We start from the raw sequence: 16421 nt of genomic DNA on the forward strand, positions 1-16421 counted from the left end.
GGACCAAGGAGACAAAAGCTTAAAAAGGCTATGGTCATCTGCAAAAATACGCCTGTTGTGACATTTGCTTTCAGACATTCACATTATCATGACCTTACTGGCAAAAGCTAAAGGGCTTTTTGTCTTGGAAATACATTCCCACCTGCCTCCTGGAAACAGTTGCATCAGGCATGCCTAAATTAATTTTTGAAGTGATCAAGAAAAATGGTGCGGCTTCTAACAAACCTGAACAGCCTGTTTGTGTCGTACTGCAGTTTTCAATAACGTTCCTACTGTCTTGCTCCAATTTTTTATGTGTTGCATTCTGAAACTCTACTTACAACCTGGTTATGATCCACCAGCGCAAAATGCAAATACCTGTAATGTTTTCCCTGTTCATAAGATGTTGTTCAGGAGTGTACAGCTGAATGTAATATGGGATATTATAGAAAGCTTTTTTATTTATTGGGTGACTTTGGCTTAGTAGAGTCAGAAGTTTAGCCTCTTGTTAAATGGACAGCTGAATGGTCTTCATGTCATAGAGCAAGACACAGAACCCAGAGTTATTCATAGTGCTCACTGGTGCACTGGTGTTTATAAGCTTGTGTTAACAAATGGGTAGATGTGACATTGTGACAGAAAAGGACTTGGGCTTAAGTACAAAACCATTTACCATATCTTTGGCCTAATAATTGCCTAAGTCATATTTGAACGTTTTCAGAAAACAAGAAAAACATATTTTTTAAGCAAGCACATTGGTATTTTTGATGATATTGGAACAGTAAGTCAAACAATTACTTGAATGAATTATGCTATTAGAATAAAGATACTTTATTTAAACTACAGGAATTCATATCTGTATCGCGTTTCTATGCTTAGGTTTTACCTGGTCTCTCCTGCTGTGTAATGGCGGCAGTGATGCAGATTGATTAAGGGGTAAGTTCTCCCCGAGTTCTTCTAGAGAGAGAGGAAAGAGGTAGACAGACTGAGGAAAAAATAAAAAATCCATATGCGACAGACAGCTTGTTCATGACATGTTTAGCACCTGAAACAGACACGGGTACACATATCTTAACAATACATTATGTCTCACAAGATCTGAGTAAGCTGTTGAAATAAATAAATCAGCAAATAAACAGGTTTATAGTAAGCTGATTAATTTCAATTTACCTGTACTGGATTTTATAAAGTTAAGCCAGTTCAAGTTGCTTCCTCTGGGTTTTAACTAGGGCTGGGTGGTATGACCAAAAATTTATATCATGGTATTTTTCAAAATTCTGACAGTATCACAGTATATCACAGTATATTTTTTTTCATGAATAATGAAAAAAATAATAAGTTCACAAAATGTTCTAAGGTGAAATACGAGGACATTTACAGATAGGAGATAAACAAACAAACACAAAAATTAAATGTTATCAAGATGGACTGAAGAAACCATTATGTCTTCATTTATTTTGACATATTTATTCATATTTAAATAAATAGTAAATAAATAAATAGTATTTCTGGCACATATTTTTTTTTTTTTTAGGTATTTATTTATTGTTTTATCTGAATTAGTCCTCCTTATGGCACACATGTCAAACTCAAGGCCAAATGTAGTGTATTATCTATCAGAATTGCCCCCCATGTATTTTGCGTGCGCTCTACTGATACTATAAATCCCAGAGTGCATTGCAACAGTTGCCTCGGCCACCGTTCAACATGTCGGTAGAGTAATCGAACAGCTTCTGAAGTCCATATGGTTAACCGTTAAAAGCTCAAACCACAAGCAGCGCTAGATACCATATACTTCAATATGTCAATGGAGATTCTTACAAAGACGTAGCGGCGCTGTGCGCCAGTTAGCAGACAACAGGCTAATCGACTACTGTTCGGTAGGACAAACAGCAAACAGAAAACTAAACTAAAATATAAATGACAACACCACTACAGCTAAACACCAGTCGATTAACACATAATATACGGACACACTTAAAGAGTCCATCAGCCAAATAATAGCAACATGTTTAACACGGCCTCAGCATGCTGTCAAGTTACGGCCGCAAACACACCACTCAGTGCGTTTACATGCGCGTGAAAAAAAAAACAAACTAATTATTGCCTTAATTGGACTATAACAGGAGAACTTAAGTGCATGTAAACACGTTACTCCAGTTAAAATCGGAGTTCTCAATATCCGATTGAGACACCCAGATAATGCGATTGGAATTCGATTTTCTCCGGCATGTATACAGTGAATCACATTTTTCAATTGGATAATGTGTGCGCGCATGCTCCACAATCGCTGCAACCCCGGAACAAAAACATTCAAGAAAGCCAGTCGTAGAAGAAGAAGATGATAAAAGGAGCTGCTAGAAGAACCGTCTGAGGGACCACGGATCTTACCTGCACCAGAAGTAGCAAGAACATTACATACGAGATTTAAAAATGTACTATTATCCCTATGGTCGTTGTTTGAAATGCTGGACCGCCGCATGAACAACTCTAGTTTATTATATCATGTAATAGGTCAACCAGAAATTGGGCTGTATTAACGTGGTATTATCCTGCTGAAAAGACACGTATCGCCACCTAGTGTGGAGGAGAACAGTTATTCGATTTTCTTGCGCTGCATGTAAACTGAGACAAGGACCGTAGTCAGAAAGTCAAATTTTGAGCATAGCTCGATTAAGCTCTAAATGTAAACGCATTGACTGTTATTGGTTCCGCTCAAGTGATTACGTGACATTACTGCTATTCACAAATTATTTGTAAAAATAAATGTTGCCTATTATTTTTAGATTTGCAACTAATTACAATCATATCATCCTACTTAGCATTTGTTGAAATTTTTAAGACATTTAATGCCAATCAAGGCCTTATTTTTCAGATTAATGAATTCAATGCCTTTCAAGACTTTTCAAGGATCAGAATCAGAAAAATCTTTATTTACCCCCGAAGGGGAAGCTAGCTAATTAGCATTTGTTACAGGCTACAGTCGGTACTCGGCACATTAAAAGTGGGTCAACGTTTAAACAACATAACGTTACGGTACAAGCAATGCTTATGTAACGATAACAAGCTTGGGCTTAGCAGAAAGCAACAGACTGAAACAAACTAATCTGCAAGGCCAGTGACTATGTGGGACTGAAGCTAGACCCTCTTACAGTTGTGTCATACAGGAGAATGCTTCACAAAGTGAAGGACAATCTACTCCATGATGTGCTGGTCAGACACAGGAGTTCCTTCAGCACCAGACTGATTTCACCCCAATGCACTACAGAGCGCCACAGGAAATCATTCCTGCCTGTGGCCATCAACCTGTACAACTCCTCACTTTGAGTGTCAGACACTAATCAGTTGGTTGGATAAATTTTTTCTTGTGCAATAACGTATATTTTTACTAAGAACTCATGTTCGCTTTCTTGTCATCTACTTACGTATTTCTTTATATAATCATTGGACTCACCATGTGAAATAACCCATATTCAATCGGAACACATGTTCACTTGTACAGATTTGTTATATATATATTTATATATATATATATATATTACGGCTACGGGGCAAGCGAAGCCCTGAGGCCCAATTGTTATACTGCGTGTTTCTTGTCCCTTAACTCGTCCTACAGCTCAGAGCTGTAGGGCAAGTTATATATCGTGCGGTTTGATCGGCTATTGATGTGCTATTACTTTTCTTTAGTAAGTCACAAAAAACTGTGACAAATTTCCCATTGGAAATGAATGGGACGGGTGAAAAAAAAAAACGCAAAAGAGTTTTTCAACGGTCTACTGCTCAGGCATACTTTCACCTACAGACTTCATTTAAATTTTAAAATGTAGACACAAGCCTTGTGTATTGGTGTATTAATCCTTATGTGAGAAGTGTTATAGTTTTTGATCAATCATTGTTCAATGACCATGAAAATTTCTGTCGAAATTAATTTTAGAGTGCACAAGCTCGTAACTTAGAGTGAAGGCTAGTGTGTGAAATGGCTTGAAATTTTTCTCTTTCCACGCTTGTCCTGGCCACAATTTACACACCAGACACAAGAATTTTTGTGTAGACAAACTTGTTCTTTCTCTCACAATGTGCTCGGCAAACCAGTGAGACATACTAAACTTAAACTGCAATCCTCTGATCGCGGTAAAGTACTTGTCTGCTCTCCACTGACTCCAATGTACAGTGGGGGAAATAAGTATTTGATCCCCTGAATTTGTAAGTTTGCCCACTTCCATAGAAATGATCAGACTCTGGTTTTTATGGTCGTTTACTGGTTATGGGTATAGACAGAATATCAATCGAAAATGCATAAAAAACACACAATCTAAAAGTTATAAATTGTTATGTATTTTATTAAGGGAAATAAGTATTTGATCCCCAAACACAACACAAGTCAGTACTCTGTAGAGAAACCTTTGTTGGCAAGCACAGCGATGAGACGTTTCTTGTAGTTGGTCACCAGGTTTGCACACAGCGCAGGAGGGATTTTGGCCCATTCATCTTTACAGACAGTCTCTAAATCCTTCAAGTTTCTTGGCTGCCTCTTGGAAACTCGGAGCTTCAGCTCCCTCCACAGGTTTTCGATCGGGTTAAGGTCTGGAGACTGACTAGGCCACTCCATGACCTTAATATGCTTCTTCTTGAGCCACTCCTTTGTTGTCCTGGCAGTATGTTTTGGGTCATTGTCATGTTGGAAAACCCACCCACGAGGCATCTTCAGTGTTCTTGCTGAGGAAAGAAGGTTTTTGTCCAAGATGTTACAGTACATGGCTGCATTCATTGGCCCCATAATGCGGTGAAGTTGCCCTGTACCCTTTGCTGAAAAACAGCCCCAAAATATGATGTTTCCACCTCCATGCTTAACCGTGGGTATGGTGTTCTTTGGGTCATACTCACGTTTTTTCATCCTCCAAACACGGCGGGTCGAGTTAATGCCAAATAGCTCAACTTTGGTTTCGTCAGACCACAGCACTTTCTCCCAAGCCTTCTCTGAGTCATTTAGATGTTCACTGGCAAACTTAAGGCGGGCCTGTACATGTGCCTTCTTGAGCAGGGGGACCTTGCGGGCACTGCAAGAGTTCAATCCATAACGGCGCAGTGTGTTGCCAACTGTTTTCTTGGTGACGGAGGTCCCAACTGCTTCCAGATCATTAACAAGCTCCTGCCGTGTTGTTTTAGGCTGCTCCCTCACCTTTCTCATCATCATCCTCACTCCATGAGGCGAGATTTTGCGGGGAGCTCCAGACCGAGGACAGTTGATGGTCCTTTTATGGGTCTTCCACTTGCGAATAATGGCACCAATAGTTGTCACCTTCTCACCAAGCCTTTTGCTGATGGTTTTGTAACCTATACCAGCCTTGTGCAGGTCTACAATCTTGTCCCTGACATCTTTTGACAGCTCTTTGGTCTTGCCCATGGTGCTGTAGAAGTTGGAATGTAAGAAACCGATTCTTAGAGCAGGTGTGCTTTATATACATGACGAGTTAAGATCAGGAGTATTGGTAATTAGTTGACTGAGCACAGCTGTGTGCCACATGCGCACCAGCCAATCTGTAGGAGCCTGAATTCTAAGTGAATTGTTGGGGATCAAATACTTATTTCCCTTAATAAAATACATAACAATTTATAACTTTTAGATTGTGTGTTTTTTATGCATTTTCGATTGATATTCTGTCTATACCCATAACCAGTAAACAACCATAAAAACCAGAGTCTGATCATTTCTATGGAAGTGGGCAAACTTACAAATTCAGCAGGGGATCAAATACTTATTTCCCCCACTGTAGATTTTGACAGAGAAGCAGAAGGGAACAATGTTTTTAACTCATGAGTGTATCCAAAATATTTACTCTACGACAAAAACGTATATCAAAGTCTTCAGGAAGGTCTTACGACGCCCACGGTCTGCTTGTTTTTCTGATGGGAGCTGCCGTTTTGTCACAGTAAGCCCAAATGTGAGACCATTGAAAAGGTGGCAAATATAGCTAGGAAAATCAGCCTATTTGTCCACATCTCTCTGTGTCCCGGCCCCGCGCTGTTCTGTCATCATTGACGACCACCTTGGGTTGCCACGGCAACCCCTGAGCCGCAGGTCTGGACCACAGCTGAGACCATTTCATTAATCAGGGACTCCTCTTGATGTCTCTGCTGTTAATGCTGATCCCTTTCTCCCATACATTTGTTACAACAATGCACACCAACACACACAATTCCCCATCCACGAGGTAACTTTGTTATTACAGTTAAACACACAAACGCGCAAGCACGCCACAGACATGCGCACACACAAACACTCAAATAACTTTATGTTATTACAGTTACACACACGGCCCCGCGCTGTTCTGTCATCATTGACGACCACCTTGGGTTGCCACGGCAACCCCTGAGCCGCAGGTCTGGACCACAGCAGAGACCATTTCATTAATCAGGGACTCCTCTTGATGTCTCTGCTGTTAATGCTGATCCCTTTCTCCCATACATTTGTTACAACAATGCACACCAACACACACAATTCCCCACCCACGAGGTAACTTTGTTATTACAGTTAAACACACAAACGCGCAAGCACGCCACAGACATGCGCACACACAAACACTCTCAAATAACTTTATGTTATTACAGTTACACGCACGCGTATAAGCGTGCCACACACAAATACACAGGTAACTCTATGTTATTACAGTTACAGACACACACAGGAAGAGCACATTACTCTCTCACACACAGACTAACTGTGCTAACTGTAAGCTAACTGTACTAAATGTGGGTTAACTGTGCTAAATGTAGGCTAACTGTGCTAAATGTGGGTTAACTGTGCTAAATGTGGGTTAACTGTGCTAACCGTAAGCTAACTGTGAGTGTGCTAACTCTCATGTTGACAGAGACGGTACCCCCGGCCGCAGCCCCCAGTAGCCCTTGCAAAATTTCCCAGAGGGAATTTTCTAGTTTTTATATGCACTATAGGTCAAACGTTTGGAAGCAAGATCAAATTTGTACATAAAAGATCATAGTTTCATTGGTACTTTGTATGAAAATGAACATGATTATTATATAAAGAGTAACTTATCAGAAGACATTTTTACTAAAACTATCAGGTATTTGAGTTTTTCTTTCTTCATAGTAATGTCAAAGTAACAGCATGGCATATACGAGGCATTCGTGCCATAGGGGATATTTGTATGCTGACTCTCAAAAGCCAAAGAGAAGAGTGAATAATGCAAACTGTGATTTGTTTGTTTTTTATTATTACTTCTGCATTGAAGTTATGACTATTGCAAATCTTCCTGACCCTAAAACTAAGTTCCTCTGTTCTTTTGTTCTGGTAACATCAATGTACACCTAAAGGAAAAGGCCGGGGAAATGACTCACAAACCGGGATAGGGGAATTTTTGTCACCACATGGTGGTGAATGGTGACGTGCATAAGTTTGTAGATATACAGTTCGCTGGCTGAGTACGATAAATGTTTAAAGAAAATACCACAGGGAGGGAGAAATAGCATAGAACTAGCACAGAAATGTTTGATTCTAACTTGTGTCAGTGCATTATTTATTTTTTAGAACTTGTGAAATGCACTTTTTCACTTTATTTACTTTTAAACTTGATGCAAAGTATTTGTCTAGAGGCCTTTATTTGGTGATGTTCATTTAAAATATCAAATAGTTTGTTTTGTTTTTTTTTGCCCTTTTAGCAAATGTTTGCTTGCTACTAGTTTTGCATCTGAAAAAATAAATATCTTCCTTTTAAGAGTCAAAACTTATCTCAGGCGGTTATCAGTATCTGCCTTTGGGAGCATAAAGTTCAAAAAAAGTTATCGTGCATCCCTACTAAATTGCTCTTTTCCCTACTCTGGCTGATGATGTTACCCAACATGATTCCATAGAGAAACCCCACATTCAATAGAGAAAAGCAAAAGCACACCAATCCCGATCAAACCACATGTTTTGATATATAACTGGTCCTACAACTCTTCAAGCTGTAGGACGAGTTAAGGGATGAAAAAATGGAGGAAGAGGAAAAGTAACTAGAAAATTCCCTCTGGGAAATTTTGAAGGGGCTACGGGAGCTAATACCGGGCGTACAGTCTCCGTCAACATGGGAATTAGCACACTATGCCTATATTTAGCACAATTAGCTTACAGTTAGCACAGTTCACCCACAGTTAGCACACTTAACCCTGTGTGTATTTGTAACTGTGATAACATAAAGGTCCTTGTGTGTGTAACTGTAACCACAAAATTACCTGTATAGTGTGTGTTGGTGTGTGTTGTTGTAAGTTAGCACAGTCAGCCTACATTTAGCACAGTTAGCTTACGGTTAGCAGAGTTAGCCAGTGTGTGAGAGATTAATGTGCGCTTCAGCGTGCATGTTTGTGTATCCCACTAGTCTTCCTGTGTCTATTTGTAACTGTAATAACATAAAGGTAAGACCTATCAAAACAAGAAAATAATACACCAATACACAAGGCTTGTGTCTACATTTAAAGTTCAAATGAAGTCTGTAGGTGAAAGTATGCCTGAGCAGTAGACCTTTATAAAAATGTGTTTTTTGCGTGCTTTTTTTCCGCCATCCCATTCATTTCCAATGGGAAATTTATTGCAATTCATATTTCGTAAAGAAAAGTAATAGCACACTGATCCCGATCGAGCCGCACGTTTTGATATATAACTCATCGGTCGAGTTAAGGGACGAAATCGGGGAGGAAAGGAAAAAAATAAATAATAGGAAGAAACAGGCGGGATAACAATAGGGGTCTGAGGCGAAGCCCCATAGGCCCCTCACTAAAAAATTCTCTCTTTAACAGCAAAACTGAAGTCAGCACTGGACTCAGTGGCTCCACTTGCTATTAAAATAATTAAATTGAAACCTCCACCGCCGTGGAGAAATGAAGAAATTAAACATCTCAAAAGAAACTGCAGGAGTGCTGAGAGGAGATGGAGAAAATCAAAGCTTACATTTCATTATACGATATTACAGAAACTTCTCAAAACTTACAATAACTCAGTCAAACAGGACAGAATTTCCCACTTCCACAAACTAATTACAGAACATAAAGACAACCCCAAATTCCTCTTCTCCACAATAGACCATATAACAAACACAAATTTTAGATCCGACATTAGGTCGAGTCTTTTACCTCAACAGATTTTAAGATGGTGATGGTAAGGCCCCTTCTATAGAAGGGCAATCTGGACCCAAACAATTTTAAGCAACATTTTAGAAAAAAAAAAATAATTCAAGTAAGCGATTTTTTGAGTAAAAACAACATCTTAGAGAAGCATCAGTCTGGTCTTAGGATGATCCACAGTACAGAGACAGCCCTTTTAAAGATTGTTGGTGACATCAGATGTAATTTAGATAACCATAAACTCACGGTCTTGGTTCTGCTGGATCCAACCATCGCCTTTGATAAAGTAGACTATCGCATTTTAATTAACAGACTGAGGCACTTGGTCAGCCTTTCTGGTACTGTTCTTAACTAGTTCATCTCATACCTCTCTGATAGAAGCTTCTTTGTTAGTCTGGATACCTGTTCCTCAGGAACCCATGGGATTGGGTGTGGGGTTCCCCAGGGGTCAATTCCCCCTGGGGGATAGGCCCAACCCTCTTTAACTTATACATGCTTCCTCTGGGGGACGTCATCGGGAGACATGGCATCAACTTTCATAGTTATGCTGACGATACACAGTTATACATCGCTGATGACACAGGGCCTATTGATGCCCATTTAAACTGTATTTTAGATATTAAGTCATGGATGGCAGAGAACTTGCTACAGCTCAACCAGGACAAAACTGAGGTTTTAGTCACTGGTTCTGAACGCCAGACAGAGAAACCTTTACCAAAATTACAGGATTTTAAGATATCACAATCTGTACAAAATCTGGGCGTGATTTTTGATTGTTTTATTCCACATATCAAAAATATTGCAAAGATAGGTTTTTACCATCTCAAGAATCTAGCCAGAGTCCGCCTGTTTATCTCTCAGGCTAGCAGGGAGGTGCTGATGCATCCTTTTATCTCCTGTCGCCTGGATTACTGTAATGCTCTACTCTCCGGTCTTCCTAAAAAGAGCACTTACAATTTGCAACGGTTACAAAATTCAGCCGCTCATGTGCTGATGAGGATCAGAGGGCGACAGCACATTACACCAGTTTTAAAATCGCTTGCATTGGTTCCCCATGTGTTTCAGGATTGATTTTAAGGTTGTAGTAGTTTTTAAATGTCTTAACGGTCTTGGGCCTTCTTGTTTGTCTGACCAACTTTTACCGTATCAACACTCACGAACCCTGAGGTCCTCCGGCACCGGCCTTTTAACAATACCATAAGTTAGATCTAAAACACATGGGGAGGCGGCATTCAGTTATTATAGCCACCGACTGTCAAACAGCCTGTCAGAGAACCTTCAAAGCCACAGAGACTGTTGATACTTTTAAAAAGAGGCTCAAAACTCATCTTTTTAGTCAGGCTTTTTCATTAATTTAATTCCTATTAACTCTATTTTATCACATTGGATTTTTAGTTATCTTTTTTGTTGTTTTATGTGACCTACTTTTACATGGCTCATTTACTTACTTTTAAAACCAGTTTTTATTATTATTTGTTTCAATGTCTTACTCCATCTTATTGTTTTATTACTTTAGTCTCTTAGTCCTCCAGTGTTTCCTCATGGGGGTGCCTCCCACGCGCGGGGTTGTCCTTGTCTGCCCATGGGGCACCGTCCCTTGGATCCCTTCGGCCTGGGTAGTTAGGCATTCTGCACCTTGTTGTGGGGGACTCTCTGCCCGGGTCAGGGTGACCCTTACAGCAATGCCCCTATGGTTTAGGGCTGGAACCCCTAGCCGTGGACGGCACCCCCATAAGGTGGTCCTTGCCCCAAGCCTTGGTGTCCTGCCATATCTTGCTGACAACTCTTAGTGTGTATATTAGTGTGAGTGTGGACGTGTATGTGCAGTATGTGTGTATGTATGTGTGCGCATGTGTGAGCGTGTTTTTTATGTGATTCTGTGTCTTGCTGTAATGTTTTATGTTTGGTTTTGTTTTGTTTTTTGTTTTTTAATGTAAAGCACTTTGGGTTGCTTTTAGTATGAAAAGTGCTATATAAATAAATGAAATTTGAAGTTTGAAGACAAAGGAGCTATCTGAAGACATCAGAAGTGCGATAATTAATCAAACACAAGACCTCCAAAGGGTATAAGGCCATCTCCAAAGACCTTGGTTTCCCTGTTTCAACAGTGCGTCATGTTATTAAGAAGTTTGCCAAGCATGGAACTGTCAAGAACCTCCCTGGACGTGGGGAGAAGAGAAAAAAAGAAGAGAGAAGTTTTCAAAGGTTAGTACAAATGGTGGAAAAAACACCACGTCAAACATTCACAGACCTGAAGGCCAACCTGGAACAGTCTGGGGTCATGGTTTCAACAAGTACCATACGCCGCACACTAAACCAAACAGGGCATCATGGGCGAAGGCCAAGGAAGACACCATTGCTGAGGAAAAGACACAAAAAGGAACGACTACTCTTTGCCAAAGAGTACATGTACAAACCACAATCCTTCTGGGAAAATGTTCTGTGGACAGATGAAACAAAAATAGAGCCTTTTGGCAATGCACACCAACAGTTTGTTTACAGACGGCGCAATGAAGCCTGCAAGGAAAAGAACACCATACCAACAGTTAAGCATGATGCTGTGGGGCTGCTTTGCTGCATCTGGTACTGGAGGTCTTGAACGAATCACAGGACTCATGAAATCAGAGAATTATCAAGAGATTTTAGAGCAAAATGTCTTACCCGGAGTAAGAAAATTTCGTTTGAGTCGAAGATCATGCAAGATCCAGCAAGACAAAGACCCAAAGCAGACATCCAAAAGCACGCAGGAGTGGTGGAAGAGGAAAAAATGTCTCTCAATCCGATTGAAAATATCTGGTATGAGCTTAAATCTGCTATTGGGGAAAAGAAACCTGTAAAGAGCTTGAACAATTTGCAAAGAAAGAGTGGGAGAAAATACCAGATGAGAAGTGCAAGAAACTTATAGATGGCTACAAGAAACGTTTGGAGGCTGTCATCACTGCGAAAGGGTGTGCAACCAAATATTAAAGAGGGGTGCCATTATTGCTGCAAATTCATTTTTTTCAGTTTCTTCTTTGAAATAACAATATATAACTTGAAAAAACATTTTTTTTGTTAAATTACTTTGGACCTCGAAATAAAAGATCCTGATGATATAAATTTGGTACATTTTCATTTATTTCTGAAGATATTGTAGAGGTTATGCAAAAAATTAAGGGGTGCCAATAATGGTGAGCAGGACTGTATGTGTTTGGCTCGCGCATGTGTCACTGGTCACTGGTCACTGGCTACTGGCCAGTGACTCGGGGGATTGCCCGTGGCCCTAATAAGCAGAAGAAACACGCAGTATAACAATAAGGCCTCAGGCGTTGCCCCGTATCCCTAATAAGAAGAAACACACATTAGTGGACCTAATGACACAGGGAAAAAGTATTTACTGATATTGATTTATTACATTTAGTGGTACTTTGTACACAAGCCTTTGCTGGTACTGACAACTTCAAGACACCTCCTGTATGGAGAAACTAGTCGCATGCATTGCTCAGGTGTGATTCTGGCCTATTCTTCCACACAGTCTTTAAATCTTGAAGGTTCCAAAATATTTTCCATTAAAATTAATGAGACAGGCAAAAAATATTTTTTCTAAAGTCTACTGCTCAGGCATACTTTCACCTGGAGACACCCCCATTGTTTTTGTTAGTGTTATTGGGGGTCCAAACAGCGAAGCTGCAGGAACCCCATTGTTAGGGGCTACAGGGCTTCGCCTGAGGCCTAGCCCCTACAGCAGCAAGCTATAACAATAGGGACCTTTGTCTTTAACTCGTGACTGTGTCCAAAATATTTACTCTACAAGGACAAAAAACATATCAAAGTCTTCAGGAAGGTCCTACGACGCCCACGGTCTGCTTGTTTTTCTGATAGGAGCTACCGTTTTGTCACAGTAAGCCCAAATGTGAGACCAGTGAAAAGGGGGGAAATCGAGCTCTTTTCTGTGTCTCGGCTCCACGCACATCCGTCGTCATTGACAACCACTGTGAGTTGCCATGGCAACCCCTGAGCCGCAGCTCTGGGCCACAGCTGAGACCAGTTCATTAATCAGATGTCTCTGCTGTTAATGCAGCTGATCCCTGTGTCCCATACATTAATGTTACAACAACACACACCAACACACACAGGCTAACTGTGCTAAATGCAGGCTAACTGTGCTAACTTACAACAACACACACACATTACACAGGTAACTTTGTGATTACGGTCACATACACACCTCCTCACCCACCCCCACATCCACACACACTACACAGGTAACTTTGTGATTACAGTTACATACATGCATGCGTGCGCAAGCGCACACTCCTCACCTACGAACACACCCGCGCACACGCGCGCTTAAGTGCGACACACATTTAAACACACATGCACACACAAACACTCAAATAACTTTATGTTATTACAGCCACATATACACACACAGGCGCGCGCAATCGTGCCACACACATGCACACACAAACACACAGGAAACTTTATGTTATTACAGTTACAGATACACACAGGAAGAGTAGTAGGATGTACAAACATGCGGGCAAAAGCACGCATTACTCTCTCACACACAGGCTAACTGTGCTAACTCTAAGCTACCTGTGCTAACCGTATGCTAACTGTGCTAAATGTTGGTTAAGTGTGCTTACTGTGCGCCATGTGGGTCAAGTATACGACATGTGGTACTAAATGTAGGCTAACTGTGCTCAATGTAGGCTAACTATGCTAACTGTAAGAAAACTGTGCTAAATATGGGTTAAGTGTGCTAACTGTGGGTTAACTGTGCTAACTGTAAGCTAACTGTGCTAATTTCATGTTGACAGAGACGGTATCCCCGGAAGACCACACATTTTCTACTGTCTCTGAATATGGACCACTGCTTGCCCAATTGTTTCACATCTCTCTCATAGGGGGAGCTCAAAGGCCGCACATCTCGGGCTGTTTCATATGAGTCGCTGACGGCCGTTTTTTTTTGCATCGCCCCATGGCGTTATCTTGCTGTATGGAGTCCATAACTGCTTGGACCCCTCATTGCTGCTTGCAGCTATATTTGGGGTCCAAGCAGCAAAGCTGCCGGAACCCTATTGTTTTTGTTAGTGTTATTATTGGGGGTCCAAGTAGCGAAGCTGCAGGAACCCCATTGTTTTTGTTAGTGTTATTATTATTATCGGGGGTCCAAGCAGCGAAGTTGCAGGAACCCCATTGTTTTTGTTAGTGTTATTATTGGGGGTCCAAGCAGCAAAGTTGCTGGAGCCCATTGTTTTTCTACGTTTTCTTCTTCTTATTATTATTATTATTATTCCGTCTTCTGCCATTGGAGTCCATGGCAGCCCATAGAACTGTATGATAAAAAGAAATTTTGTACGTTGATTAAGGACAGTAGGATCTCTAATTTGCGTTACATGTTACATTTGAGTTACATGTTGCCAGTAAGTACGCTCTAGCGCCACCAATGGGTCAAAGTTGGAAGTACATCTGCGCACGTAACTTTTGAACCGTATGCCCGAAATTTACAAACAATGAATCTTTGTGATCCTTGGATGATGCTGAGTTCAGCCTACCCTATGACGTGAAAATGCGTCATGATAAATTTCCCGCCATCCTGGATTTTGTCAAACCCTTTAAAAAGTTTCACGCGTCGCAAATTTTGTCCGATTCTCACTAAAATCGGCACAGACTATCTTTAGACCAAGCCGCACAAAAGTTACTAGATGGGTTTAACTTCCACTTTGTTCGTTCGCTGCGGCCAATGGAAATCAGCAGCGAAGGCGCCGTTTTCGATGTGAGCTCATATCTGGACAACGGTGCAACATATTGACATTACATTTGGCAATATGGGTCCTGACCTAGTCCCAAGTGGACACCATGAATTTGGTGTCGTTTGGCCTCTAGGGGGCGCTGTAATTAGAAAAACATGGTTTTTGCTCATATCTCTTGATGGGTTTATATTTGAAATGACTTTGTGACATCCACAGGTACTCTGGGGTGCCCCATCGATAGTTCATGCCATCTTTTCGTGTTACCCAATTGTTGTCGGCGGCAACGCCACCAAATAGGAAGTTTGCTCTTAACTCAGCAACGCTTTGACTTCCTGAGACCAAACTTGGTTGGACACTTCGAGACACCCTCCGAAATCTGCAATAAACATTCGGTGTCATTTGGCCACTAGGAGGCGCTGTAACTAACACATTGCACTTTTTCTCTTTTCTCTCAATGTGTTAGGATTTCAGAGTAAATTTTCATGTCTCCTGGACCTGTGGAATGTCCCCTTTCAGGATCTGGCAAAACCTTGCACGCAATTGCAAGAATTTGTCCGCCATATTGGATTTTGTTAAAAACCTTTTAAAACTTTCACGGTTTGTAAATTTTGTCCGATTCTCACGAAAATCGGCACAGACTATCTTTAGACCGAGCCGCACAAAAATTATTTGGTGGCATTTTCAATGTCCAACCCGTTTGCCCACTACAGCCAATCAAAATTGCCGGAGGAGCCGTCAACCAGGAAGTCAGCTCGTTTTCCCGCCAATCCTTCGCCGATTCGTCTAGCCATATGGCCGATTGGGCGATGTGCTTGGACCCCATCATAGCAGCATGCAGCTATATTTTAAACTTGTATTTGTAACGTGTATTGGTGTATTAGTCCACATTTTGATAGGTCATATAGGTTTTTCATGGTCACTGTTCAATGACCATGATTATTTTTGAAGAAATTTTGAAATTATAATGGGTGTGTATTGCGTGGTTTCTTCATGCTACAGTGGATGACATTACCCAGAGTGGGGGAAATTTTTTCTCTTTCCACGCTCCTCCCGGCCACAATTTACACACTAGAAACAAGATTTTTTCCACAGTTGTAGGCAGACTTGTTCTGTCTCTCACAATGTGCTCATCAAAGCAGTGAGACGTACAGAATTTAAACTGTGAGCCTCATGTCTCTCTCTGCTCTCAACTGACTGTAATGCAAAGATTTTCTAAAAGAAGCAGAAGGGACCCCTGTTTAAACCCCCACGTGTCTCTTAAACATTTACTATAGAAAAAAAAACATATCAAAGTCTTCAGGAAGTTAATACGACACCTACGGTCAGCATGTTTTTCTGATAGGAGCTACCGTTTTGTCACAGTAAGCCCAAATATGAGACCAGCACAGAGGGAGAAAATCGCCCTGTCTGTCCATGCCCAGCGCACTTCTGTTGTCATTGATAATTACCTCAAGTTGCCACAGCAACCTCAGCCATAGCTGACACTAATTCATTAATCAGGGACTCCTCTGATATCTCTGCTGTTAATAATGCTGACCCCTGTCTCCCATACATTTATGTTACACCCACCAATACACACTCCTCCCCCCC

The 16421-nt window shown here is 41.0% G+C and overlaps 1 protein-coding gene across 2 annotated transcripts in view; it reads right to left on the reverse strand.

Annotated features, from left to right (window-relative positions):
- immt (inner membrane protein, mitochondrial (mitofilin)) overlaps nt 1-16421 on the reverse strand; it is a 57076-nt gene that overhangs the window by 37562 nt on the left and 3093 nt on the right. For both annotated transcript variants that reach the window (XM_047584369.1, XM_047584368.1), the window contains exon 2: nt 866-936. In XM_047584369.1, the coding sequence (XP_047440325.1) occupies nt 866-936 (71 nt within the window). The remainder of the gene's footprint in view (nt 1-865; nt 937-16421) is intronic.

This window comes from Mugil cephalus, chromosome 5, assembly GCF_022458985.1.
Source record: "Mugil cephalus isolate CIBA_MC_2020 chromosome 5, CIBA_Mcephalus_1.1, whole genome shotgun sequence".
Classification (NCBI taxonomy): Eukaryota; Metazoa; Chordata; class Actinopteri; order Mugiliformes; family Mugilidae; genus Mugil; species Mugil cephalus.